General features: G+C 52.2%; 7 protein-coding genes across 7 annotated transcripts; 6 read left to right on the forward strand and 1 right to left on the reverse strand.

Moving 5' to 3' along the window:
• Positions 1-992: 992 nt before the first annotated feature.
• MIND_00799800 (uncharacterized protein) lies at positions 993-2,302 on the forward strand (the record flags this gene model as incomplete). The annotated part of the gene is made up of 2 exons (XM_037364678.1): positions 993-1,356; positions 1,401-2,302. 2 exons carry the CDS (start codon positions 993-995, stop codon positions 2,300-2,302), a joined length of 1,266 nt encoding a protein of 421 aa, XP_037217920.1.
• Positions 2,303-4,515: 2,213 nt separating this feature from the next.
• On the reverse strand, positions 4,516-5,893 carry MIND_00800000 (Protein kinase domain-containing protein; the record flags this gene model as incomplete). The annotated part of the gene is made up of 2 exons (XM_037364679.1): positions 4,516-5,258; positions 5,311-5,893. 2 exons carry the CDS (start codon positions 5,891-5,893, stop codon positions 4,516-4,518), a joined length of 1,326 nt encoding a protein of 441 aa, XP_037217921.1.
• A 1,512-nt stretch (positions 5,894-7,405) lies between these two features.
• Positions 7,406-9,733, forward strand: MIND_00800100 (MFS domain-containing protein; the record flags this gene model as incomplete). The annotated part of the gene is made up of 14 exons (XM_037364680.1): positions 7,406-7,693; positions 7,747-7,819; positions 7,866-7,961; positions 8,008-8,238; positions 8,287-8,468; positions 8,512-8,581; positions 8,721-8,876; positions 8,927-8,947; positions 8,993-9,039; positions 9,088-9,146; positions 9,196-9,332; positions 9,378-9,423; positions 9,470-9,620; positions 9,671-9,733. 14 exons carry the CDS (start codon positions 7,406-7,408, stop codon positions 9,731-9,733), a joined length of 1,620 nt encoding a protein of 539 aa, XP_037217922.1.
• A 3,071-nt stretch (positions 9,734-12,804) lies between these two features.
• On the forward strand, positions 12,805-14,416 carry MIND_00800200 (F-box domain-containing protein; the record flags this gene model as incomplete). The annotated part of the gene is made up of 2 exons (XM_037364681.1): positions 12,805-12,832; positions 12,879-14,416. 2 exons carry the CDS (start codon positions 12,805-12,807, stop codon positions 14,414-14,416), a joined length of 1,566 nt encoding a protein of 521 aa, XP_037217923.1.
• Positions 14,417-19,804: 5,388 nt separating this feature from the next.
• On the forward strand, positions 19,805-20,529 carry MIND_00800300 (uncharacterized protein; the record flags this gene model as incomplete). Its single annotated transcript, XM_037364682.1, has 2 exons — positions 19,805-19,890; positions 19,941-20,529. Exons 1-2 carry the CDS (start codon positions 19,817-19,819, stop codon positions 20,527-20,529), a joined length of 663 nt encoding a protein of 220 aa, XP_037217924.1. The 5' UTR covers positions 19,805-19,816.
• A 96-nt stretch (positions 20,530-20,625) lies between these two features.
• MIND_00800400 (uncharacterized protein) lies at positions 20,626-23,924 on the forward strand (the record flags this gene model as incomplete). Its single annotated transcript, XM_037364683.1, has 17 exons — positions 20,626-20,710; positions 20,759-20,764; positions 20,811-20,890; positions 20,939-21,367; positions 21,414-21,767; positions 21,811-22,037; positions 22,085-22,262; positions 22,310-22,359; positions 22,407-22,447; positions 22,491-22,590; positions 22,639-22,658; positions 22,704-22,762; positions 22,809-22,919; positions 22,969-23,120; positions 23,172-23,677; positions 23,724-23,811; positions 23,858-23,924. The coding sequence occupies 17 exons, from the start codon at positions 20,626-20,628 to the stop codon at positions 23,922-23,924; spliced, it is 2,553 nt and encodes an 850-aa protein (XP_037217925.1).
• A 2,291-nt stretch (positions 23,925-26,215) lies between these two features.
• MIND_00800500 (F-box domain-containing protein) lies at positions 26,216-27,685 on the forward strand (the record flags this gene model as incomplete). Its single annotated transcript, XM_037364684.1, has 1 exon — positions 26,216-27,685. One exon carries the CDS (start codon positions 26,216-26,218, stop codon positions 27,683-27,685), a length of 1,470 nt encoding a protein of 489 aa, XP_037217926.1.
• Between the last annotated feature and the right edge of the window lie 217 nt (positions 27,686-27,902).

The raw sequence follows: 27,902 nt of genomic DNA on the forward strand, positions 1-27,902 counted from the left end.
CATCAATGGAGGGCGGCAAATCAGAGGAGAGAAGACGCGTGGAGGAGAGGAGCTGCAAATGCTGTTAGTACCAAGGCGAATCGCGAGCTGAATAACACACCTTCTTGGTTTCCCACTTCACTCATGCACCTGAATCCAGCGGAGTCTACGCCGATCTGCATCTGCATCTGCATTAAACGAGCCCTCCGCCCGGATACTGACAGTAAGAATGACGCGGAAATGGCGAGTGGTTAAGCCGGGTAAGGTTGCCAATAGTGTGCGCAGTCAACGTGGCACGTCTATAGAGCAAAAATTTGTGGACTAGAGTCCGCAAGGCTGTGGAAGGCGCATGAGAATACGTCGATAAACAAGTGCGAAATGGTGCACCTCAAGATTCGACACCATCCCCGCTTCGCTTCTTGGTCGTCCCAGTCGTCGCCCATGATTTATGACAGTCGTTGACGGTCGCACATGTGCACCGGCAGGTAACAAGAGGAGGAGTGTGTGCCTTGCATAAGGAATTCGAACGGATGTGGACGAAGGAAGCAAAGCAAGAGTGACGGTGTGTGACGATCTTCCCAATGTTGACCAAAGTCTAAAGTCTACGGCTACCACAATCGCTGATGTCAGGGCTGAGCGGCGTATGCCTGCAAGGAATACTGGCGCAAGAGCTCACGAACGACAACCACCCCATTGTCTGCGGGTAACCTTCAAATCTTAGGCTTGAAACTTGAATACTCGGCACTGCAGTACTTTGGCACCGGCAACGGACAAAATTTCCGGCACAAATCGCCCTCTTTACGCGGGCTTGCCTCTAATCGATCTAATCCTTCAATAAGCAATAAGTACCTGTTTCCTCGCTATCAATCATTCAATTATACCTAGGGTCCCAAGCGCCACTGGCCAATTATATCGGAGAGCTAGTGCTGAAGGCGATGCAGGTAGTGGGAAGACACTTATACTACAGCCTGTGGCTGTGACGCCTAAGCGCTCAGTCCGAGTCAACACCGTCCATGCTTCTCTTCCTGACGATGCTCGCCATGATCCCCCAACCCGCACTCCCAAGCAGCTCACCAGCGACTTCCGGAAGCGATCTTGCCTGCGACAATCACCGTAGTCTCTACACCATTGTATGGGGCTGCTTTACAACACTCTTCGCTTGCATCTGGGTTTCAGCGCATCCAAACGTTCCTCCGCCCGCCCCTCCTTCGCCTCGCAAGGATGCCACGCTGGGGGCCCATTTGAAATCATACTTGATTGATGGAACAATCGGACTATGGCGCCGCCTCAAACTTGTTCTTGTCGCGTTCATCGCTCCAGAATTGATTGTAGGATTTGCGGGGAGGCAGTTCGAAACTGCGCGGTACTTTTCCACGAGTATGTTCCGTCTCGTTATTGTACAATCCCGAACTAATGCGCAGCTCAAGCATTCGACATTTCGCTCACCCATGGCTTCTTCATTTCCATGGGCGGTTTCATCGACGCAGAAAAACACCCTATCGTCGACAGCAGGCATGTGGAACAACACATCCTGCAAATCCGCGAAATATCTGAGCAAGATATTTGCAACAGGAGCCAAGGGGACGCGTTCTCGAAAACTGTCGCATTACTGCAAACGAGCTGGTTTGTCGTGCAATGCCTGGCACGATTCCAGCAGAATCTCACGGTAACCGAGCTTGAGGTAGCCACCCTCGCCTTTGCTGTCGTCAATGCATTCAGCTGGCTTCTTTGGTGGAAGAAGCCTCTGGATGTTCGTGCGCCAATTGTTCTCGGACTCACAGTGGGGAAAGTGGCTCGCGATCCTGCCCTAGAACAGATCCAACCTGCTGGCAATGAGCAGCACCTGCGCCGCCATCGTCCTCTTCGCGAGAGATTCTATTCTCTCTTCGGCAATTCGCTTAGTTCCCAGAACTACTTCTACGAGGACGCGGTTCCCACTTTCTATTTTGCGAGTGGTTGGGACGACCATGAACGATACACACCGGCCATATCGTTGCTGGTCGCGCTGATATTCGGCGCCGTCCATTGTGCAGCCTGGCGCTCGCATTTCCTGACCGTCGAGGAGTTGTGGCTTTGGCGCGGCGCCACGCTTGTCCTGTGTGTTGTGCCAATCCCGCCATTATTTGCTCATTTGTGGGCGACGCTCGGGGGTACGGGGCCACTATCTCATAGGGTCCTGCCACTCTATGTCGTGGGTGCGGCTTATTATGTTCCCACCCGCATTATTCTGGTTCTGCTCCCATTGCTGGCATTGCGCCATGCACCGGATGCCGCGTATCTTGAAGTAAATTGGAATAGGTACTTTCCGCATATATACTCCTAGTTTTACAAATATGCATGTACGTACATTTTTCATTAATTTCGACTCTCGATTTGGTTCTTCTCAGGCTGGTCACCTCTACAGTGAGGAAATATGTTACATTTTTGGTGTGAAACGCAGTACAAATACCAGGGGGGGGGAGGAGTAACAGAGATTTGGAGTACATCAAACAGAGCGAGTAGCGAGTAGCGAGTAGCGAGATAGTGAGACAGCAGAGCAAAGCGGTGAAATACAGTAATTCGGGGAAGTCTTTCAGGGAGGGAACTTCAAGGTTCCTCTCACTCGGTTGGTATAACGAGCCGGCGCGTTTCCGATAGCCTCTCGTTGCGAGTTCATTTCCCTCTGGGGAACTCCCGCGAGGGAAGTAACGACCCACAGCTGGCGTTCGAGATGGGGGTGGAAGAGCGGCTGTTCGTGACCTGTGGATTGTCGTGGCTCAAATAAACAGATATGCTGCCAGTGGCTTACCGAGGACAGCGTCGCGTCATCGGGAACGTTCAAATCATCCTCAGGCTGAAGGATCTTGCCGCTGCCTAAGTGATCATCTGGTCCAGGCTGTCGCCCATAAAAATCAACCGCGCGAACATGATCGAACTCACCGAGTACAGTCGCCAGCCCCCACGTTCGTAGCGCCAAGTTCTCTACGAAAGAATGCATATGAACCTCAGTGCGACAACAGGGAGTAAGCAGCACACCTTGGGCTCTGCTTTCTGCAATTCGACCTCCCTCTTCGTTATCAAACTTGCGAATCTTCGTTTCTCTTCCGCTACACAGTGACAAGTATCAGTCCGAGGTGACTGCCAACATGGACGACCCACCGATCCATTCAGCGCTCGCGGCCACGATAGTACCTGCTGTGAGGGTGAAGTACGGCGAGTGCCCGGGCCGTGTATTGCTGGCGACGCTATTCCAGAAACGGCGGAGGAGGTCCTTGGAGCCTGCCCGCAAGCTGCTAGCAGGCTCCCAGCTAAACAGTCGGTCACAGATGCCCTATCCAAAATCAGTCTTAAGAAAACTTGCCTATTCTCGCTGTCGTCGTAGCCCGCCCACTGGATAGCTTCAGCAAGTATGATATATCACTTGGGGAGTTGATCGCCAGACCTTGAGCTCATACTCCTGCAAACTCCGCTCAGCTATTCAGCACGACAATCATTTAGCGGGAAGCACGCACCCAACGCGGGTCCCGCAGAGGTCTGAATCCTCCTGGTGCAGTGACCGGAGAGCATCTTCGGCGTGCCCGCAAGATGCATTCTGGAACCAGCAGGATTAACATTGAACCTTGTCGAATAACAAAAGTGGCTGGGAGCAAGATCGCGCGTCGACTTACCCACATACCACTGGTCATCGGCGCCTCTTCCCTCAGAATTGACGCGACCCAGCGGCGACAGACCATAGAGAGCCATTCGCGAGATAGAATGTGGTGGAACAAAAGAGAGGCAGAACTGTGACCCAGATAAGTCACAAAGCGCTAAAGACTCCGCTGCCTCGCGTTGGTGCGAAGCCTGCGATGTCATCTGTGCAGTTGAGCTTTTTGATGCCTTCTTCTGGAATCTGTCAGCTAATTAATCTTGGAAGAGAAGAAGTAAGGCACATGAAACACATCTGGATAACAATGAGCACGAGAGGCTTAAGCGGAACGGAACACCAACTTCCACTCACCGGTATCTCGAGAAAAGAGAAAGCGCTATAAATGCATCTGAGTCGAAGCAAGGTCCAGAACAAGAATGGTAAGAATACCGGTCGGAAACTTGAACAAGAGAGGCAAACAGGAGCAGACAGAGGAAGAGGGGATGTGCGTAGGGGCTGGCGCCAAGGATAACTAGCCGCAACTTTGGGGTGGTAGATTTTTATGGTATCCTATCAAAAATAGTACAAGGTAATAGTCAAAATAGTCCAATCAAGTGAAGCAAATAGTCCAAAGGGACACGAAGAAGTGGAATGACGAAGTTAGGTGTGTATGTAAAAAGTGTTCCATGGTTAGGTCGTCCGTCAATGGATAGTACAATAGCGAGAATTGTGAATGCAAAGTACAATAAAGTTTGGAAAGTTGTGAAAGTGTAAACAGTTCCAGTGAGAAGTAAAGAAGTAAGGGTAATTGTGAAGCATTATAAATGTGTAAACTGTTAAAAAGGGCCCAACGAAAACAAAAAAACCAACAAAGCAGTCTAAAACGAAGAAGCAGAACGACGAAAGCAACACGAAAACCAAGTGGCCATTCATTCGCCACGCACCCGGCGTAAACCCAAGTTGCGAGCGAGCGACTTGAGGAAAGACCGACGCTGGCGCGGTCGCGGCGGCGGTTGGCGACCGAGATGCTGAACGGGGACCTCGACAGCACAACCAGCAGGATTCGGTGGAGGCGAGTAATATGTGGGTCGAGGTTTACTCTCAAGACGCCCAAGAGGGCGTTTGGAAGTTTCCCGAGGAGGGATGGTTGGAGCAGGATTTGACGGCAACGACGACGGTACGAACGACGTTGGTGGAGTTGAGTCGCATGGCCGCGGAACTGAAGACGAGGACTCGTCAGGGCTGGTGGACACCGGCTCCGCAATGAGCTCGGCCAGTTGGGAAGCTGGGAGAGGCAACATGTCGGGCATGATGTGAGATTGCCTAGGCCGAGGCGTTGCACCGGGGTCGCAGACGGTCTCCGGCGGGTCGACAGTAAATTGCTCAATGTTGTTGAGCGCTATTCGAAACTCTTCCAACGTCGGCCGAACTTGTGGATTTGGATCGAAACAGCGCTTGAGCAGGTCGTTCGCCTCGTTGGTGAGACGGAGAGTGCGGAGGAGACGGTCCCGGTTGTCGATAAAGCGTCTATAAGCGGGATCGTGGTACTCAGCAGCCACCCACGGTAGGCGACAAGAGATAAAGTTGACGAGGACCATGCTGACGGCCCATAGGTCGTTCGCTTTAGGCGAGTAGCCGGCCAATGCGTCAGGGTGGTCCGGATCAAGCGCTTCTGCAACAGAATAAGAGGAGACATATGACTAAGACGCGGATGGTATGCATACCTGGAGGCATGTAACCCTTCGACCCACAACCGAACTGCTTTGAAACAGCCCGTCGAGTAGACAGCCCGAAGTCAGTGAAGCGAATATTTGTGCCGTCCGCATTACAGAGCAAGTTGTCGGGCTTGATGTCTCGGTGAAAGATATTGATGCCATGCATATCCGCGAGGCCGTCGAGGATATGATTCATCGACTCCTTGATGAGCGGCACGTTATGACGAAAGAGGTCGAGGTCGACCATAGCAGCGAACAGGTTGGTCTCAGCGAACTCCATTACCATGAACAGATACTCTCCACAGACGAAGTGGTGGTGGAGCGAGACGGTCCTGTGATGGTAGCCGGCGAGTTTGTGGAGGCGGACTTCCTGTTCTTGTAGTTGACGTTGAGGCGAAACGTCCGACCACCGCTCCATACACTTGATGGCGAGAAACTCAGGCTCGTGGCGCAGGCGCAGCCTGTCGACGGCTTTGTACACTTTGCCATACGAGCCGGTGCCGAGGAGAGCGGTGAGTGTGTAGCGGTGGTCAAAAACCTGGCCCGTAAAGTCGGGTAGGTACTGGGAAGGGCATCGTGGTTGGGCAGCCATGATGATGGTGATTTGGGTGATTTGCAGGGTTTGTGTTGTGACTGGGAAGTGTGAAGATGATGTTGGGAAGAGGCAGGTGCGAGAAAAGGGGAAGAATTGAGTCGGCTTCAAATATGTGCTTGCTTCCGTTGTCAGACTTGGTTCCGCATGCGAAACGTCGTCCACAAATAAGGAGCTTGCAACTCTCCCTATTCGTTGTTAGACGCTGTGGGTATGTGGGAAACGAGAGCTTACGTGGCTACGAAGATATCCCGACGACCAGAAAAAACGACCAAAAGAAATGTTGGTATCATCCGAGAAACACGACCATGCGCGGATATAGTTCAGTCCATCGAGCGATCGAAATGCAGACCGGAAAAGCACGATGCCAAAGTGTGAACAGATGGAGACGGTAATGCGTAGAAGCGAAGGAGCTAACCGCGAGGAAGAGATGCTGTCGCGTTCAAGATGCACGTCCAGCACCAGACAGGGCACAAATTTGCCCACAGACGAGTGAGAGCCGCATGAAAGGCGGTATTCGGAAGGAAAACACTGTATGACTTATTAGAACTTGTCGTTGCTACCTAATCGGCTTCGTTACCTAGGTATGGCTTAGTCTGGCCATTAGCGAACTAGGCATAAAGTTGAGGATGGTCGTGAGCACGAAGAAGGAATTTCCGCCCGCGAACCGTCGTCGTTAACAGTACCGGCTCGGAAAATCAGCTGAGAGTCACTAGTCAGTCTGTGTATACGGCCAGCGACTGGAAAACATACCAAAAACCCGTCGACGATGGATACAGGTATAGCTCCAACGCAGCAACCAGCAAGCTAGCGAAATGGTGAGGAAGGGCTATATCGTAGTAGTTCATGGCCAATGGCGGCGACGATGTTGTGGAAAGAGGTCTTCTTAGGTTCGCTTTCTAGTCTGGAGGCATATCTGAGAAAGCTTGCCGCTACAGAAAAGTTAGCAAATGAGTGGGGGGGGGAGATCAAAGTTACACACCTTGTGGCCAACCGAACAATATCCTGCACAGGTAATAGCCTCGTTCCAGCCCTTCCCGGTCCCGCAATACGCGTTTTACGCTCGAAGTCCAAGGTAGGACCAGCGGTTCAGTGCCAACCGACGCCAAGTAGGCAAAGCAAAGCGAAAAGAGTCGGACGGGTAGCGGACATGTGAGGCAATAGCAGGGGGATGATTATGAGTGAGAAACGAGGGATTTATGAGCATCTGGGCCATCTTGATGTCGAGATGGATATGTGTCGTGGCTGGAGAAAGAACCCCTGATATTTTCGTGTCACAAGTGGTCACACCGCGATACACTGTCTTCCCGCTGCTTTCACGACTCGCTATCTTATACATATCTCTCTTCTCTATCGTGTGTCTCCCTCTCTCCCTTCATTCACAACGGACCTGCCTAACATTGTACTCAGTACTCCGTAATACCGCGGCCAGCAACCCGTTCCGTTTCCTCGACAACTTAAGCAACGCTACGATCTTATAATCCCAGCTCTATGGTGAGCAACAGCTCCGTTATGTCAACCTACATTGACTCTTTCCAGCCAAGCAACTATGCACCCCTTCCCAACGACGACCCTGTTCTCCTCCCCCCCGAATCCGACGAGGACATCACAGCACATAGCCGCCTGCTCCCTTCCCTTCAAACGAACGCGGATTCTGGATTGAAAGTCGCTGAAGACTCATCGTACACTTACAGTTATGGCCCTCCCGGCCTGGCCGGACTGTGGCACAACTACTACGCGTTCTTGTGTGCGGTCTTCGCGTCCATAGGCGGGCTGAGCTTTGGGTATGACCAGGGTGTGGTGTGTCCCAACGTTCCGCTTTATATACCTTTCTTAACTCTTCTTCTCTCTAGATTGCCAATGTACTTGTAATGGAGGACTTTGTGGGCCGATGGCCAATAACACCGCTGCAGAAAGGCGCGCTCAGTGCGTGCTTTACCTTTCGCTCATAGCTAGCCCTTACTGGTTTCAGCTGCTGTTCTTGAATTGGGCGCCCTTGTTGGCGCTCTCACGTTCGGAGTTTTGGCCGACAGATACTCCCGCCGACATTCCATCTTCATCGCCTGTGGTATGTCCACAGTACCTCCGTCCGTCTAGCTTCATATCGTTGCTAGTCATATTCAACATCGGCGCGCTCTTCCAAACATTCGCGCGAACACTCGTAGACCTTTTTATTGGTCGCGCTGTTGGCGGCATTGGTGTCGGCGCTCTAAGCATGCTTTCACCACTTTATATATCGGAAATCAGTCCGCCCGAAGTACGCGGCTCGCTCATTGCGCTCGAACAATTTTCGATTGTCCTTGGAGTTGTTGTCGGATTCTGGATTGGGTTCTTCACGCGAAATAGTATGTGGTGGTCGTTTCATTTGACTCCATACTCAATTTCTCCTCCAGTCCCAGGTTCGGCGTCATGGAGGATTCCGCTTGGTGTCCAGATCGGCCCCGGAGTCCTTCTAGCTTGCGGAGCGTTATTCCTTCTTCCCGCTTCGCCCAGATTGCTTGTGCTGAAAGGCAAATACGATGAAGCAGAAGCTAGTTTGCTCAAGCTGCGCGGTCGCGATGACGCGCTTACAAAGGTTTCATCTTGCTTCTCGAGGTCTGTCGCTAACCTGGCTTTAGATCGAGCTTCTCGAAATGCGTGTCGAAGCAGCATTGATTTCTCAATCTGACTCGGATTCGCCTAAACCCGGTACCCAGAACGAGCTTTCAGCGTGGCGGCAGTTGTTCTCCAAGAAATACCGCCCGCGCACGCTGGTGGGGGTTCTTATGATGTTTTTCCAACGCAAGTCACAGTTTATCTAGTGTTTCTTGACTGATATGACTCTTAGAATGGAGCGGAATCAATGCACTACTCTATTACGGTCCTACCCTTGTGAAGAGTATCGGGCTCAAAGGCGAAACTATCTCGTTGATTGTTTCTGGCGGAATTGGAATTGTCCAGTTCATTGCTGTTGGACCCGCTGTCATCTACATCGACCGAGTTGGTGATTGTCTCTTTGACTCCGTTTATATATTCTGTTAACACTGCAATCAGGACGCAAGCCTTTGTTAAGAGGTTGCTTTTGCATCGTCTACTATCTGTGCTGTTAACGCGAAAAAGGTGGTAGCTCGTTTATGGCGGCTTCTCATCTCATCATTGCTGTCCTCGTCAGTGCTTACCGTCCTTTCTTTCATATAATACTGACTGCCGACCAGGTAATGCAATTCCAATCAGACTGGAGCTCGCATGCAATAGCCGCATGGACCGCTGTTGCGTATGGCTTTCTTTCGTTTCCGCCTGAGCCCCTCTGAAAACTTTCACAGTGCAATCTATACATTTACGTTTGCATACGGCGTCTCGTTTGGACCCATTGGATGGGTCCTCCCGAGCGAGGTCTCCCCGTTGTCGATGCGCGGCCGTGGCGTGGCTCTATCGACCGCCTCCAACTGGAGCAACAACTGTCCGTCATTCCGTCTACTGTTTTGCGTCTCATAACCAGCTACAGTCTTCATCGGGCTCATAACACCAATTATGATGGAATACTCACCTGCGTATGCCCTTTCTTCTGCCGACAGCGTTCGCTAACAACTTCTCCAGCGGGACGTTCCTCACCTTCGCCACAGCCTGCTTCGCGGCCTATCTGTGGGCCACATATACGGTGCCCGAAACAGCGGGCGTGACACTCGAAGATATGGACCGTGTGTTTGGCGGGGACGCGGGAAGAGAGGACCGGGTCAGGCGGAGAGAGGTAGGTTGTTGTTTTACGGCTTGACCGAGGCTGATATGGGTCCTTCGCAGCTTGAGGAGGAGATGGGGCTGCATGCGGTGGTGATGGAGCTGGCTAGAAGTAATGCATTATAACCAAGGCTACTTATAGTGGGAGCATAGATCTAGATTCTAGAATCAAAGGGTTCGTATTTTTTTCAGGTAGACAACGTATTGGGAGCACATGTCTGGCGCGAAAGGCCCAGGAGCTTCGATGTGGTAATTACAGCTGGGAGCGTAAGGCGAGTCGCGACGTGCCTTGCTTTGAGCCCAAGCCGTGTCATGTGATGCTGCCAAATTTTCTTCTCGACCACGACGACCACCTGGAGCGTGCCCAGTCTGCAGACTCCTCAGCACCCTTGTGGTAGCGTCCTAACGACCTACTTCACTCTATCACTCAGCTCAAGCTTTTCTAGTTATCGCCGGCATCGATGTATTCGACCAGGGAGCCCAAGTACACCAAACTCGACAACTGTGGCAACTCTATGACGACAAGGACACCACCCAGCGCTGCAGTGGGTCCCACATAGGGATAGGAACGGTCTGCTACAGCCTCTAGGCGGAGGACTGAAGCACGAGTCAAGACTTTAGGCTCGAAAGTGTGTTTGCTCCCTACTTCATCGTTGCACGTCCCTCAACCTCAAATCCCGTCTTCAGCCAAAGCAAATCTTCTACTTCAAAGCTCTGAGCCAGCTATCGGATCTTGCGCAACCACCACCATCGTTATTCGGCTGTCTTTCCTCTACTCCGCAACCTATCTGCAACGAGATACGCCGACGGCGGACAACTACGTGCTGTTGCTCACGACACATCTAATGCAGAGGCTGAAGGGATGGAGAAGGGCCTGGCGGTCGCGGGCAAAACGCCGTCAACACTATTCGGCTGCAGGCATATGTGCTGGTAGCAGACTTCGGGCCTCCCATGATATATGTGCGTCGACCTTGTTATACTTGTTGCTAGCTGCATACTTACCAACTCTAAGGATCGCTTCTCTTTGTGGAACCATAGACCTTTGCTGCAGCGACATATCGGTCATATCAACCGCAAACCACCTTCTTGTCGTCTACAGCGGGTCACTTTAACCTTCTGTAATGCACGCAAGCAAAATCTTGAACGTGGAATATGGGGGTGTATTCAGTGTCGTCGCTACTTGCCTATTTGGGATGGACTTTTTTTTCGTGAGCCGAAACTGACTTGAAGCATGTTTCTCGCGTTGCTAACAGGCACTTAGCTGTTTTCCGACTAATTTCATGACCTCCCTCAACGTCGTTCGCCCTCTCGACGAGGCTCTTGTTGCCGGCAACTCCCTTCCACAGATTCAGACACCCTACCACCGCTGTGTTTGCTGCCTATGCATGGGCTAACTCCCCCATTTCGACAGGTCGCTTTCGCTGAGGGCGACGACTTTTCCGACGAAGATATGGATTCGGAGTGAGAGGAAGAATTGAATGTCATAGATCTTGCTCCGGGCGATTGGGTCAGAGGGAAAATACTGGATGGGAGTTGGGCGGCGGCTATCGATGTTGACGACCCCGTTCGAGTGAAAAGGACAGGTTCGTCAAGTTTTCTCGCTGGAATCGAGCGGTATGGTTAACCTCTTTCCTTAACAGAACATCCCGATACGAGTATTCGCGCAACTCATTCAGTACCGTGGTCGATAACTTCCTCACCATCTGAATATTCATCGAATGATTTTCTACACTCAACCCGGTGCATGAGGTACATCCTGGCCTACCCGGTTCATCCCAATCTTGTTCTTGCGGACCTTGCCCATGCCGCTCATGTCCGCCAACTCCGCATACTGCTCCTCCCGCCGATGAAGAATGTCGTTCGAAGGCTTGTTATGGAATGTGCTTTGGATGCATGTGAAGCGGATGCCGAAAACGAGAAGAAGGTTATACCAGACCCCGCTATTCGCGCTACCCGCATAACGCTGGAGGATGTGATTGAAAAGTTGAGGGAGGAAGAGGGGGTATGGTTTGACGGGGTCGATTGGAGCGAACAGAGACGAAATCTGCGAGCAGAGGAAGGACTCGAAGACAGGAGTCCAACGCTATCGACATCTACATTGGCGACAACAGACTTGGAAAAGTCGTCGATAACTATCGCTGTCGACCCGGTCCGGAACCAAGCTTTTCCACTCAATTCCTGACGTGCCGGAGAGAATTGAGCATCTTCTGCCTTATAGCCAGGACATTTTGCGATCTGTATGTGCTCTTCGCTTTGAACCTGCCAACGTTAACATTACCAACAGGTCTGGCGAGAAGCCTGTGCTCCTCTCTACCATTGCCGCTACACGATTTGTGTTCGCGCTGCTCAAGAACAGGCTCGCGCGGCTGATGCGCTTATTGTTCAGCCTACTCAGGAAGTCACGGCCCCTACTTCTGACAACGCTACCGCCAAAGAACGACGTGAATGGGTCGACCGCGAGCATGCTAATAACGACACCGAAAACGGGCCTTTCGTGGTCCAAATCCCCGAAGAAGAGCAGGAGCATGGGGTTGAGACTGTGATCTCTGTTGTTTCGGATGACAATGTCTACGAGGATAATGAGCAGCAAGACGGAGAGTTTCTGGATCGCGATGCGCCGTTATGGGACGAGGCGTTGCAGTATGCAGCGGAGCTTTCGGAGGACGAGGAGCGGTCCAGTTTGGATTCATTCACCGACTACGAGTATGAAGATTACGCTGCGCAAACCAAGCCGCGGCTGATGCTCCGCTCTGTCTCACGCAAACGCTCTTTTGAGGAGGAAGCTACAACTGCTCCCAAGCGCGCTCGCACAAAAGAGCCTCCTGTCATCAAGATTCCGCCCGGCGCTAGCCCAGTCAAACGCTGTTCGGAGGAATTGGAGCTAGATGAGGAGAGTGACCCGCGGACATGGAGCGACGGGTCTGGCGAGACAAAGCGTGCTCGCCGTACTTGAATAGCATGCCCTTAAAAGCGTCCGCTTTGGACGACCGATATAAAGCCCCACAAATCCAGACATACGATACGCATTTCTTTCTCCTTCGTTTGCTTTGAAAAGTTGCTTCCTCTCCCGTATACTTGTAGCATCGCTTTGTAAATACTTGCATGCCGTTTAGAAATAGCCATCGTTTTTCGGCGGCTGAGGCCATTTCCTTTTTTGGTCGTCGGCGCCGGTCTTGATTTGTCTTGCACCAACCGCCATGAAGGCCTTGAAGAAGGTCAAGAAGAGTATGCAAGTATCCTTTCGAGCCCATAGAACTGACTACCGTTCAAGGCCTACATGCGATACTCCCGCCAAACAACCTGAAAGCTACGGCTCGTGTGGTGCCCGGGCCGGAGCTTACAGTGTCTATGCTGCATGCCGCTGTGCAAGACGATGTCCACGACACCAAAATGCTCAGTCGATGCGGCAGAGACCAGTCTCAGGCGCCAATCCACGTGCTCCCCGCGGAAGTCCTGGCCGACATCTTCATGGAGGTGTGCGTGAAAGCAGTTCAGCCGCTGGAGTATTCGTTCTTCGAATGCAGCGAGGTCTGTGTTCACTGGCGCCAAATCGCGCTCGGAATGCCACTACTCTGGTCTAAAGTCAACTTTTGCTCGCCGACATGGGTGCAGACTTGCCTGCGCCGCTCGAAATCCAGCCCGCTGATTGTGGAATGTCATTTGAGCCATTTCATCATTTCTCGGCGACAAATGACCATTCACCAACGAATCGCCGCCGTGTTGGAGTTTGCACCAGAGCGCATAAAGGAGGTCTTTCTTTATGGGCACTTTCCTCACGAATCCTTAACCCGAGCGCTCCGCGGCAGGTTCCCCGTCCTAGCGAAGATGTCGATAACGCAAATAATCAATGAAGCCTACTCAACGCCGACGGGAAGCGAAAGAGAACCGCTGTACCCCAGTCTCCAGTTTTTGGAGCTTGACTCTCCACTGTCTCTTCTCTATCACACTGGCCCGAGACTACGCAATTTGATCCTCGACTGCTACCTCGAGAACGCGCTTTTCTACGCTCTGTCAGCCACCACCCAGCTCGAGACTCTCATCATTAGCAGACTGTCAAATCCCTACTCGCAGGATGAGCTTCTACTAGTAGCGCAGCCCATAATCCTCCCCCATCTCCGCTACCTTGCGATCCGTGCTAGCCACCCTGCCGTGAATCCCGTCGCGGCCGAGCTCCTTCCCTTGCTTACCCTCCCCAAGCTCGTTCGCTGCAGCATCGAGTACTGGGATCCTCCTGACTCAATCGGTAGCCGCCTTGATATTGTCCTCAGGTCACACTTCTCCGCTCCAGCGGCTGGAACACACCTCCGCTTCCACGGTGAACGGTTTGCCTCTGGTCCGGGCCTCGGTGGCAAAAACGTCGATATCAGCTTCCGTTTCCCTTCCCAGGATACCGACAATTCACTGAATGATCGCGAGGTAATCTTCGCCTGGCATGCTAGTGAATATCCCCTGGCACTGACAGCCTTTTCATCGATTCTCCCATCTCATCATGGGGACGACAACATCGCAAACGGCAACTCGAAAAGGACACTAAATCGGGTCTGGCGCTCAGTTGGGACGATGTACTTGGACAGCTGGACCCCATCATCCGAGGGAGAAACTCGTGTTTGGATGAATATACTCTCGTCGTTGCCCGCACTCCATAGCATCAAGCTCAGACGGCAAACACAGGAAGGAGTCGACAGATGGAGAGAGCTCGTAACAAGTATTCCGGGTGGCGACGGTGTTGCTCTGGACACGACGACATCAGAGGCCGCAACAGAATGGGAGGGTTTCAAGGAAATTTCAGGTATGAAAGCAATGTGGTGAGAGACTGTCTGTATTGCGATAGAATAGTTTGCTATTCGGATACAATTGCACGATATAGACTAGAACTCGAATAGTACTCAAAGTTTCAAGAATGATAAACGTGGGGAAGCCGGCTGCCGACATGACCTTCACTGAGAGAGTATAAGTATCGACCTTGAAGAACGCCGGTCTACAAGTGCTCGCAGACAGAGCTGCATTAGCAAGCCTACGCCATGACCGAGACAGAAGTAAAAGTGTGTGTAGCGACAGCTCCAATGGCGCGCTGAGATGTTCCCAACTTCCCAAGCCCCAAGGACCCAAACAACACTTTCATCTTCTGCTTGTCGTTGCACAGCCAGCCACCGACCCAACGAGCAGCCCTCGGTCTGCAGGTGGCGATTCAGACTCTGCTAAGCTCGTTCGAGAACGGTATGACCGAAAAATGCGAATGAGACCTAGAATGGGTCCCGAGCCGGTTTTGTGAGTGTCGTATTGCTTGTTTGGAATATAATGGCCGGTTCCGAGACCGTGACAAATGGGGATGGTGGGAGATTCCCTTTGAAAAACGGAAGGGTCTGAAGAGTCTAAGGAGATTCCTTGTCGCTATTTCGGCGGCCCATCTTGTCCACTCGAATCAGAATGGTGGACGGCGAGTTCAAGACAACGGAGTCTAAGAGACTCGGTTTCCACCTCCGCCAAACCGCGATGTCTGGTGCGACACTGTTGGATTGAAATTCTTGTCGGCATTGGAGAAGTCGCAAAAAGCGACCGAGTTGGTTGGGAGTATGTAGATAGTTTTCGAGTACAGGATGTTTCATAGTGGATAAAGTGGTGAACGAAGCGTGGCACTAGGAAGCAGCCGCTTGTGGGGGTAGTGTCCGACCAACTTGAAGACCGACGTTTGCTATAACGACGATGGGTGAATTTCCGTACTTGTTATTCAAGTTGCTCATTGCCTACCTGCTGACACGTCTTGAATAGCTCGTGCGCCGATTGGGGTTGATGCGTGGGCTATGCAGGCCTTCGCGAATAGAAGATAGACAGCTTTGCAGAGAGGGTCAGCAAGTAAGCAAAAACAGAGCGGACAGAATGCCGCGCACCGTCGTCTCTCCATACATCGTGTCCTTCTAATCGAGGAATTCGAGTTCACGGAGTGGGGCTTCGAGTTGTCCACTGCCGCCCCGAGATCGAGTTTGAAGAGTTTTGGACTTTGGCGTGTCAAGAATTCGTGAGCGATAGAACTCTGTCGAGCATTAGCAAGCAGGTAAAATCATCCAGATTTTCTAGTGCTATCAAAGGCGTGAGGGATCGGAGAGGATTAGGGACAGGAAAACGCACCTGGCCGCCGGCGAGCTCAGGCTCGCAGCTAGCAGTAGCTTGAAGAACGGTGCTTGGTATCGCCCCTCAACAACAGCACAGGCCGCGGGCGTTATGCCGCGAGAACGAAGTCTTGTGAGCCTGTATTGGGCATTGGTTATAGTGTCGGAAGAGTGGTTGGTGAGTCGAGTGGTGGTTTAGGAAGGAAAGTGTGTCGCGTGACTGCCCTTTCCTCATCTGGTGTTGTCAACGCTGGGAATATTCTGAGTACATTTGGATCGAAGGGCCTCCCCAACTGCCCCGAGGAGAAACTTCAAGTTGTGACAAGTTCTGGTCCAGTCCAGCACACATTCGAATTATATACCCCTTCGACATCGACATTTGAATCATGGAACCAATGAGAAATGTTATTGCACATGCTTCATGCTTGAATAGAAATACAATGGTAACATGTTCAGTAGCAAGTGATAGATGGGGTAGTTGTGAACGTCAAGCAGTCAAACGACATAAGGTTCCATCGCTAGTACTTCATGTCTGACATCCGCTTCTGGGCTCAATAGCCCCACCGCTTTGAACAGGGCAACCTGCTCGAATCGCGGGAAGAGCATCTCTTGTGGGGGCATAGGAAGGTAGTTTGGAGGGCGAAGGTCCTCCATGGGGATGGCTCCCAGCGATCGTCGTTGCAGGCCAAACACGGGCTCGACATGCGGCATGGGTGTGGGTTGGACGACGGCAGCGACAGAGCTAGCCAGTCGTTTCGCAATATCGACTGATCGTTTCCGGAGACGAGATGGGCTCGATGAAGAGGATGATGATGATGGTGAAAATGTCTCGGGGAGAGAGACACGACGGCCGCCTAATGGCAAGAAGCCGTTGCGGGGAACAACAGCGCGGGTGGAGTATGAGGCAATCATGTTTTTGGTCAATGTGGATGGTGTTTAAGATGCGCTGGTGGTTTGAGCTGAGGATATGGTCGACTCTGGGGGCGGCTTTTATGGGATTCTCCAGCGGATAGCGGAATTTGGGGAAGATGTCTGAGACCGGTCCTCTGACGTCATGTCTCAGGCAGCAGAATGTGGCGATGCGATTGACGTGGAGTTTTTCCTGTGGCGAAAGGTTTCAGTGGGTAAGAAATTCAGTGGAGGCAATCTAACCTCGAGCACAATATGCCAGGCGGATAGCGGAATGCGGGGAAGTCTGAGACTTCGTCATGTTTCAGGCAGCAGAAAGTGGCGATGCCATTGCGGACAAGGCATCCGAGACATTTGAAGTGGTCTACGCGGGGAGAAGCAAGTGAGAAAAGCTGACCATGGAGCTTGGAGAACCTTCACTATTTGTGTGGAAAAAATGAGCAAAGAAGTCGGATAAGGTGGGAGGGGGGGCGATGAATTGACGAAAAGAGGGCGGATTAGGGATTATTAGAGGATACTCAGAGACAGTTTCGATGACCCATGTCCCAAGTCTACATCCAAGTTCTCATACACACCCCGAACTCGTTGGTAACCATGATATTTTTGACGATCGAGGAGCTCGGGCAAAGGTGTCCGCCAAGGCCATCGTTGAAGTCTGCAAGACATCCGCGACTGGGAAACAAAAAGGTGGGGCGACAAGGGGTCGTGTTGAGTGTTGCACCAGCGATGAGTACGCTGACTATTGTCTTTGAAACTCGCTTATGATTCCTCGAGAGCGAAGTCGATTGCGAAAGACGAATAAGGACCCAAGGATGTCGTGCAATAGATGACAAAGCTGGAAATACCGTTAGTGAATACAAGCCCCGCACATAAAGAAGCACACACGCACTCGATAGCGCTACATCCGAAGCCGCAAAGCTTTGTAGATGGTATATAATTTGCTTCGTTGAAGACTCTGTCGCAGCACAATTCGAAGACGCACAAACTCTCCGAGTTGCGGTCGTGCGAGATTAGGAGCCGATTTTGGATGAATTACTTCGTATGACGAAGAGGATGCGGCTGTTTAGTTTGAAAAGTTCAAAGACAGGGAGATTTCGCTCACCTTCTTTTCCCTGCTACACATATACCTCTCCGCGCTGAAGCTTGTCCGCCCATGCTTTGATCCAAGACTAGAGCGAGAGCCGCTACAACTGTTACTGTGGCAGAGACCAAGCGAAGACCGTCTACAACGCTGAAAAGGAATGAGCGATGTGGCCAGTGAAGCTTTCAAAGAACGAACTTGTGTCAATTGCCTTCACTTCCGATAGTAGGGACGGGTTGCCCATTGCCAGACGTCGAGCGGGAGGAAGGCGTACGGGCCAACTTGAAGGTCGTCGTTGTGGAGAAAGCGGGCCGAGCCATGTGACCCGACGATTCTTTCGCTTTCAACGACCACCAGCGTCATGCTCGAACACGTCCCCAACTACGGCGCAGCTTCCTACGCCACCCACTAGCGCCTCAATGCCACGAGAAAGCCAGCTACAAGTAGGTTTGATACTTCTTGCGCATCTGCTTTTGCCTTACGACTACGAGCTTGTTTTACTCAGAACCGTTTCTGAATCGCAAAGCTGGCGCGAACAAGTACGCAAAGGATGGCAGAGAAACGCTGAGGAAGGAGTTTGTGCTGGGCCGGCGGAGGTCTGCGTGTCTGAAGGTGTGTTAACGCAATCGATGGTTCAGAGTATCTTGTCGACGTCTTCCGCGGCAGATCATTCCCTAGCAAGCGCCAGTGCAAACTTGCGGATCTGTCTGTAGGATCTGGAAGAAATTCTTGACTGGCGCGACCGATACACCATGGGCCACCAGTTGCGTCAACGACCATTTTAGTCTGAAACTTGCTGATATTATTTGGGTATTGCCGTCAGTCAGAAGAACTTTTACTCGCCGAAGCCTTTGTACTCTACTCCTTCGTCTACTTCATCCATTTCATTGGAACCCGTTGAAGATGCCCTACCCGTCAACTTCGCTCACGACATGCCGCAAATCCAGTATGAGAGAGAAGAAATCGGAGCTTCATGCGCAAACAACTGGCTGTGAAGGTGCGTGTCTGTGCTTCTACCATATCTATAGCTACTGACTGTTTTTCAGATCCTGGATCTGCTGGTCCCAGACTCCTTCAACGTGTTTTAATCTTGGCTCAGAAACCTTCTGTTGTTTCGACGACAATGCCTCTTCCAGTGATCATCCAGATTTTACTCGAAATTGGGGGTCTCCGCTCTCGCCACTGTTCCGCTGCGAAAATGCAAGTGCGACCCGAAGGCGCGTGATTGGGAAGGCTCTTTCGAGCCGGACTGAAGTAGTCCGCGCGCAAATACCCACCTCAAGGTCCTTCGATAGTATCGATCTATCTTTTCTTTCCCAAACCCATGTCGAATCCTCGATTTAGTGCAGCATCTACAGCACAATCCGAAACCTTTCTATCCCCTGCACCTATCTCAACTCATCCCCACACCTACATCAGCCCTTTTCCGCTCTCCCAAAGCTATTCTTGCACGTGACCGGTGACACGAAACTTCTCCACCACGCGTCTTGTGGCTCTATCGACCGCGTCTCAAGCTGCCTGTCTATCATACCATCGCATATATCTCGTGTGGTCCGCGGAAGATGGGTAGAAGGCTTCCGTTGAGCGCACTTTTCGCGCAACGGGACTTGGGCGTGAGCGTGGTCGCGAGGTCGAAAAGGCGGTATGGGGCGGAAATAAGGAGTTCTTGTGGTGGGTGCGGTATCTGGTGATGCAAATAAGGGTATTTTCAGAGACTAGGGTTCGCGTTAAGGCTCTGTCAGCGTCGCATCAATGCCCGATTCCCCCTTCAAATCCGCAAGGCCACAGGAAGAGGTCGATAGATGGAGACTCAGAGCTCATACTTACATGCTCTAATCATAACCGCAGTTGAGGCTACTGCATTTACGAAGCCATAGACTTAGCTCACTCGCGTTGGACTTTGGGGGTTATCCTGATTCCTACTAAACGTGAATCTATTTCGGATTGCGGCGGATCCGACGGAGAGAACGGGCCGTGGGAAGATTTTGAGAGTAGCCAAACGATGCAATGCTAACGCTAGACTCGGAACACAGCGGCGGCTGGAGGAAATCTTGATTCTTCAAGAGATCGTCCTCGCGTGACAGGTCGAGTCATTTCTTCCTCTTGACCACCATGTCGACGTTCCTCGAACAGAAAGCCACAAACGAAAAGTGCTACGATGCTGTCGCGAACGAGTATTTAGCCTGGTAGGTCATCTTCTTGAAGACATTCCTGTGTTTTCAATGCCGCGGAATAGGACTGGCCCTCGCCCTACACCAACTCGGATGGGGCTAATTGACGACTTGTTGAAGGATCTGCCAGCCAAAGCTGAGATACTCGAGCTTGGCTGTGGAGCGGGCGTCCCAGCGACGCAGGTCCTGGTCTCGCACGAGAAAGCATTCGTCGTCACCGGCAACGACATCTCCGCTGCGCAAATCGCACTCGCAAAGCAGCACGTTCCTGGTGCGAAGGCATTTATTCAGGGCGATATGCTCACGTTGGACTTTCCTGCTGGGTCTCTTGATGCCGTTCTCGCGTTCTATTCGATCTTCCACCTTCCCAAGGAGGAGCAGGGCGAGATGATCGAGAAGATTTACGGGTGGTTGAAGCCTGGCGGCTGGTTTTTGGCCAACTTCCACTTTGATAGCGGAGATGTGCGACGCGACGAGTGGATTAAGCCAGGGGCTACTATATTTTCCAGCGGTTTGGGTGTCGAAGGCACCCGAGCGGTCTTCAAGCAGGAGCAGTTGGCTGGATTCAAGTTGATTGTTGATAAAGTTGATACCGAAGTAGTTGGTGGCTTTGAGGAAAAGTTCCACTGGATCATGGCCAAGAAGGACGCGTAAATCTCGGTTCTGTAGTTAACGTTGTTGTTCTAATCTATACTCCGATCAGTGAGTGACGAGTGTGACATTTCTGATCGCCGCTTCGATTACGCAGTCATGGCCGGCTCCGCTGGAGATGAAAATGGCGCGAACAAACGAAGGAGGCTGCAGGGGAGCTGCGACGCCTGTAGACGGAGGAAAAGTGCGTAACTTGCCCTTTCCGTCTTCTTCATACTAAGAAATGCTTCAGTTCGATGTACCCGCCTCTTTTTAAGCTCAAAATCGGCACTCACCAACCCCAGGCGACAGCGCAGAAATGCCGAACAACAGGTGCACGAACTGCATCACCGCTGGGATAGCTTGCATGCATACGAGGGCGAAAGTGCGCTATGAAGTGTGCTGGCTGGTCTATTGCTGATATTTTCTGCAGGGAAACGAGGGAGGGTTGTCAGCCGACCGACTTAAGTCGGCACAGAGCTATGTTGCTGGTGCTGTGTCCTCAGAGTACTCTCGACCAACAGACCTGACGACATCCAACCATATGCTTGTGGAGGTCTGTCATTACGCGCGCTACCTGGAAGAAAAGTTGGCGGAGGCCGAAACCAAGTTACGAAGCCAGCCCGACCCTAAAACACCGGACCCTCCTCCTCCCACGGGCATGGTCGTCGAGTACCACAACCCGCTTGTTGCTGGTTGTGTCAGCGACGTCTTCGACCCTTATACCGGCTACAAGAAGAACGACAGAGACTATGGAACGTCTAGCACTTCAAATTTCATGAAGGCGGCCATCAAGCATATCCACCACGGCCAAGTCTACATCTTGGGGGTGCAACGAGCCGAGTTCTGGACCCCACCTTTAGTGCGCATTGTCCTTTTTGTCCAGTATTTCGTTAATGGGTATGCAGTGGGAAAGATTCACCGTCATGTATCCACCGCTGGAGTTTCCCGACCCTGATCTGCTCGAAACCCTGGTCCACATCTACTTTGAACAAATCAATCCCATCATGGGCGTCCTTCATCGCATATCGTTCGAAGGGTCACTCGAATCCAATCGGCATTTGACAGAGCGGGCATTTGGTGAGGTGGTTCTTGGTGTCTGTGCTGTCGCCAGCAAGTACAGCGACGACCCGCGTGTTTTCCTTGACGAGGCGCCGCGAGACTCGGAACACAGCGCGGGTTGGAAGTGGTTTGCACAGATTCGGCCAATGAGCGCGTCTCTTGACTCGACCAAGTCGTTGTTGCAACTACAAAGACTTATAGTGCGACTACGTTTTACAGTTATACTCAGCTTACTGGTTATAGCTTGGCGTCTTCTACTTCTGTGCCTCTTCAACGCCCGACGAATGCTGGTTCCACGTTGGTGTCGGCCTTCGATTTCTACAAGCAGTCGGAGGGCAACATGAGGCGTGGTATCACAAGACAAACCTGGAACCGGTTGATGTCGAGCTCTACAAGCGCGCCTTCTGGACCCTCGTTCTTTGGGAGACGTTGATGTCGACATTCAAGGGCCGGGCTTCCACCATCCGCACGTATGCCAACCCTTCTCTTGCTTTCTATTGCTCATCAAGAACAAAAGATTCACTGCCCCACTTCCGATATCGCTCGACGATGAGTACTGGAGCTTACCGTTGGCTGAATCTGCAGCCCTTGAAGCACAGCAACATAATTTTCCGCTTGCCCAGCCATCGATTCATGCGTTTTTCGCGCCGTATTTTAGATTGATCGACCTTTATACCAAAATTCAAGCTCGAGTGGTGTGTTGTTACTATCATTTCGCAAATAGCCTTCTAACTTCTTGGAGTACCCGCTGGACCGGCACGAACCAAGCCACGACGATATAGTCGCTTTGGAGTATGTATCAGGTCACCTTCGACAGCACTGGTTTAACATCTTGGTAGTTCGGCGGTCAACGAATGGATTGACGGGATTCCGGCCCATTGTAAGTTACTTTACTATGTTCCGGAATAGGCTCTTATTTGTAGTGAGGTGGAATCCCCAGCAAGAGAATCAGGTGACGATCTCGAGTCTGGCCACTTTGCGCACTTACTTTTCGCAGGTGTTTTTGGACCAGTCAGCTTTGCTGTTCGTGTTTCCCATTCCCCGCTACAGTATACTTGACCTTACTCTAAGATATGCAACCTACTACCACTGTAAGTCCCTACTATGTGTTAGCACGTCGTATTCACCATGAACAGGTCAAATTCTGATTCATCGACCGTTTGTGGCTGGACCTGGCAAGCAGTCCACAGTTAACGTGCGTCACTTGTATCTTCCATATTCCGAGTTCAAACGGAAGACAGACTTCGTTCCCTTCGATGGCCATATGCGCCAATGCGGCCCGCTCGATTGGCCATGTGCTCGAGGTCCAAGCACGGAGAGGCAGAGGTGTCATTTATGCGCCAGCAATGATTGTAAGGGGTTCTCATCGGTGTGGAATGGGAGCTTTGATCATAGACTTAGAGCCTGCTTTTTGACGCCGCGATCATTCTGCTCATCAACGTCTGGCGGCTGGGTGATTCGGGCCGGTCCAGGACAGGATCCGACGACGACTTTGATCGAGCAACGGCGGATGTGAGGAATTGTTTGAAGGTGTTGCGGTTGTACGAGCGACGGTATGCGAAGTAACATTGTCTGGCATTGCGTTACTCATCCTGATACCACAGATGGAGGATTGCTGGTCGCTCGTGTGATATCATCACCGCCATGCTCAACTTCAGCAAGCACAAGTCGGCGATGAAGAGGCCACGAGAAACGGAGGAAGATGAAGAGCAGACGGCGAGCCCAGCACAAACTCTTCTTTCTGACTCTCAAACCGGGTCTACGATCGACTCGCCGCGTACCGCGGATGCGCAGTTGGAAGCACTGGAGCGGTCTCTTGCGGAAACGACCCACCTGTTTGCCCCAGCGATAGCGCAACCTGCCAACCAAGATGTGTCGCTGGACTTTGCCAATACGCTCATTGGTCGTATGCCGATCTACGCGACGGAGCTCGGTAGTCTTCCGGTTTACGCATCATTCGACAAGGGGAGCGATAACGCCTCCTTCCCGTTCATGGACATGCACCGGCACATGGTGGCGCCAGCGCTCTATCAGCCACCGTCTCATCTGGAAGCTCAATTCGACGAGGTGCCGGGGATGCTGCCCCCGGAGCTCGTTTACATGGCGGAAGGTGTGTTGTTTCTCGTCTGTTTTACTCTCGCTGACTTCGGGAGCAGCTGCACTCAATGAGCCGCTGGTGCCTGAGCCCGGTTGGCCGGTGCTGCCTCCAGACACAAGCGCTTTCGATGTGCCAATGAATCCTTAGTAGGTCTCTTTTCCTCGTTCAAGACAAGAGACTGATGTGTGTTAGTTGGGAGCAGTGGAGCTCGTATCTCGACAATGTTAGTGGGTTGGAAGAGGCGGCGTTTGGTTTATGATAGTGGAACTATAAAGCGTCTAATCAAGCGGCACATTCGATTTAATCGCACCGTTTTTGCAATCTATGCCACTCATTTTGTAGAGGCAGACAACCTGAGAAGCCTCGAAACGAGTGATACTTCAGTTCTTAGACGTTTGGGTGTGGTCGTCGGATTTGTGGGCATCGAACTATATGACGAGGACTTGAGAATTCCAAGGGACTAATCAAGCCCGTCAAGCGTACGAGTAAATACTAAATGCTGAATGGCTAGCACAGACACGTTTGTCATTTGGCGAAACAAGAGTGTGGCCGAGAGATATTATGATTATTCTCCCTTTCCTTTGGTGACGGTCATGTCGTCAATCATCCCTGCTCATCCCACCACCTCTTGGGCCCAGCAGCCCTGTTCGTGTTCTTGAACAATGGTGTGTGAGCCCTGATTATTGGTCTTTAACCACTTGCTTTAACTCGGAAAGCGTATTCGACGCTTATATCAACCCATATAGTACTAAACAACATGCCCTGTACATGTAAACAACCATCATGGAAAGCACTTGTACCTCGTCCCCGTTCACAATAAGCCTCTTCCGACGGTCTTCAAAGCCGGACACGATCTCTTCTTATATCATTGCCTATTTCGAACCCCGTGCCAACCCCACGCCCAAGTCGTGCTGCGAGCGAAAGTGGGCCCAATTAAGGGCTTTTGCTCATCAAGCCCAGGACAAACTAAATATATGCCATAGTTGGATGCTTGTACAGCTTGAGGGACGGTCGATAGAGCCGCAGACCGTCATATGGAGGAGATTTCTTGAAGTCTCTGACGAGTGTGATGTGATCACGTGATCACATGGCAAGGAAGCTGGGAAAGGGCGAGTGGAACGGCTGGTGAGGATGAGCGCGTGGGCTCCCTGATTGCGGAGGGTTGGAGCAGGTGCGGATGTTCTTGAAGGGGCTAATGCCTTGGGTGGTTTCCGCCAACTTGACTGAGTTATCGAATCCGAGATGGAGTGTCCGATAATGGAGGAATGAAGAGCGGGAAGGATTAAAGAAGAGCCAGGAAAGGAAAGGAAAGGAAAGTGTATTCCGCAGTGGTCCCTACAAGGAACGGAGCAAATTTACGAGTGCGTAGCGCAGCTTCCTAAGATTGCATGTGCTGACGTCAGGATAATGCACGAATCCTGAAAACCATTCAGACGCCGATGCGGGTGTAGTCGACTGAATACGCACATGTAGTTCCGATTCAGAGTAGGTACTTGCACCACTAGCCTACATGGCAGGTCCCCTTATGTGTTCATCGCTTGCAGATGTTTGGCTGCTTTTCTTTTGAGGAAGGGTTATTATACTCCGAGAATATAATTTCGTCAGAAGTAGCAACTTGGAAGGATGAGCGGAAACATACCTCAGACCTATGGAGCAGCTTCCCGGGTTCCCTGATATGCGAGGCAATACGAGAGGCAATAAGAGATAGGCCGAGTTGGGCTTGGAGGAAGGAGCCGGAGGAGACGCTGACTAAAAGTGGTTTCGTAGGCGGCGGTGGTGACCGCGAGCATGGGTCTTTGCGGATGGCCATAAGTTCGAAGGAGTTTTCACCGTGACTCGGACTGTCGACATGCGTGGGCAAAGACAGCCAGGACCTGAGGAACGATAAGTCTGGGGCAAGGAAAAGTGGGTTGAAGGACGGACCTTCATCCCGCAGAATGGTCTCGTTTATCCGGCCAGCTCCAGCTCCCTGATTGCTTGTCCCTGTCGACCCAAGCTCCCAAGAAACACCGCCAATGCGCCGCTTGCTTTTCTGTTTGTGGAGGTAAAGTTCCGCGGAAAGCATTGCTACACGACCCACACCAGCGAGAAATCGTGCCTCCGTTGGGGAGAAGCGGGGGCGGAGCCTGCTGTAGGTGAAGACGCTGCCGACAAGTGGCGGGTGCTGAGATGTCGAGAAGGAGAAGGCGGACTGATGCTGTATGGCCGCGGCAGGGGTCGCTCCCATGGGTGTAAAAGGGCCCGGGTTCTCTGAGCATAGGCTCGACCTTGGCTCGGAGGCGGCATGGTTCAGCGAAAGAAGAGAGTCGCGGTCACGTCATGCCCACGTGGTGCTGACTCACCCCGCTTGACCTTGCTCAAACCACCATCTAACAAGTCCCGCGCAATTGGAGGAGGTGGACGGGCCGACACATTGCATTTGTCTGTGTCTCTCGTCCTCCAACTCGGCGCCTCCTACCTCATTCAGTGTCGCATACCCTATTAATACTAGTATCTATAACTGATCTTGACGTTTCTCACGTCGTGCCTCTTGTCGCCACCTCACTCGAGATGCCCTCTTCCACCCTACCGCACGACAACCACCTTCATTCCGGGCCCAATCCGCCTCAAAATACGCCTGCCTCCGCCCCCATTCTCTGCCTGCCAACAGAACTGCTCCTCTCGATTCTCGAGCGCTGTGTCGATGACAACCCAGGAGAAGACGATGAACCGCTTTCCGTTCTGGCTAAGGACCAGTGGTTGAGTCTTTCTACCGTCTGCTCCCACTGGCACGGTGTTATCATAGGGACACCGATGATTTGGGCAGACATCAATGCCTGGTCGATACCCACACAACAAGACGCTCGTGCCGTTGAGCTGGTCCAGCGCGCTCTGCTGCGCGCCGAGAATGCCCCGCTCCGCCTCAATCTTGATGTGGTACAAACCTATCACGCCCAAACGGGCCAGCCCATCCGACGCCAAATCCTCGCTGTCTTGCGCGCGACTTCAGAGCGTTGGCAATCGCTCTCGCTGCGTGTTGACCCTTGTCAACTCCTGGACCTCGCGCCTATGCGCGGGAAACTGCCTCTTCTTGAGCGGCTAGAGCTGTCCCGCAGTAACAATGCCAACGACAGACAATTCTTCGCAGCCTGCAATCTCTTCGAAATCGCCCCTGCCTTGCGAAGTCTTACATTTGAAGACTTCCCTCCTCGCGTTGCGTGGCACCAGCTCACAGAAGTGCGCCTGAACATCACCTTTGGATTCTATGGCCATTTCCATAAGGCTGTTTATAATGCGCTCGCGTTTGTCGAGCACTGTTCCGCTTCATGCAGCGTTATGGTCTGGGACATCAACCCTCCTTACCACCGGGACCAGCAGAAACTTGCCGACTGGCCTACCCAGCCGCTATTCAAATCACCAATCAGGTCATTTACTCTGGCGCCTTCAAGTTTCTCCAGCGACGACGAGCAAGTCCAGTTGGCAGGGCGCATCCTCCGCCTGCTGAGCCTCCCGAATCTTACCGAGCTAAAGCTCCAGTCGACGTGTCCCGCGGCCAACTTCTGGGACCCAGCCGCTTTCGCCACGTTCACTCGTCGCTCGCCAAATATCACCGTCTTGCATCTACGGCAGACCTATATATCTTCTCCCGCGCTCCTCCAGGCGCTCCGCCAAGTGCCGTTATTGGAGGACCTTGCTGTCGAAGACCTGCACCAGAAGGAGTCGTACCATTTTGCGGTAACCGATGAGGTCCTGCGCGAGCTGCTCGAGCCCAGTTTGGCGCGGAACCTTTGCCGCCTAGAAATTAGGTCTTTCGTCCAATTCGACCATGATCTCCTGCTCCAAGTTCTCAGGCTCCACGCGCAGCGGACTGGCACTGCCAGTGGTGGGAATTTTGTCTTCCGTGCTGTAGTGCTGGCGATGACGAAGGCTGAAGCGGAGTATGGCGCACGGGCGGATGAAGGGAGACGCCGACTTGCGGAGACACTCGAGCAGGGCTATCGAGATGGTTTGCGGTTCACAATTGACGTCGATGTAGTGTAGGTCCGTGTTGGCGCTCAACTCCGAGTGCCTAGAGTGATTGTACAGTATGCACACTCCAGTAATATGCGCAACGAGGAAAAAAAGGCCTTTTACGCGGATGGCAAGATATTCGTAGACGTACAAGCGGGGGCGGTGTTATGAGCGCGGGCAAGAAAAGTGGGGCAGGGTACAAGCAGGCGAAAGCGGATGGTAAACATGTGGATAAACAACAGCAGAT

The sequence above is a fragment of the Mycena indigotica genome, assembly GCF_014461135.1.
Source record: "Mycena indigotica strain 171206Taipei chromosome Unknown Mind.scaff0007, whole genome shotgun sequence".
Classification (NCBI taxonomy): Eukaryota; Fungi; Basidiomycota; class Agaricomycetes; order Agaricales; family Mycenaceae; genus Mycena; species Mycena indigotica.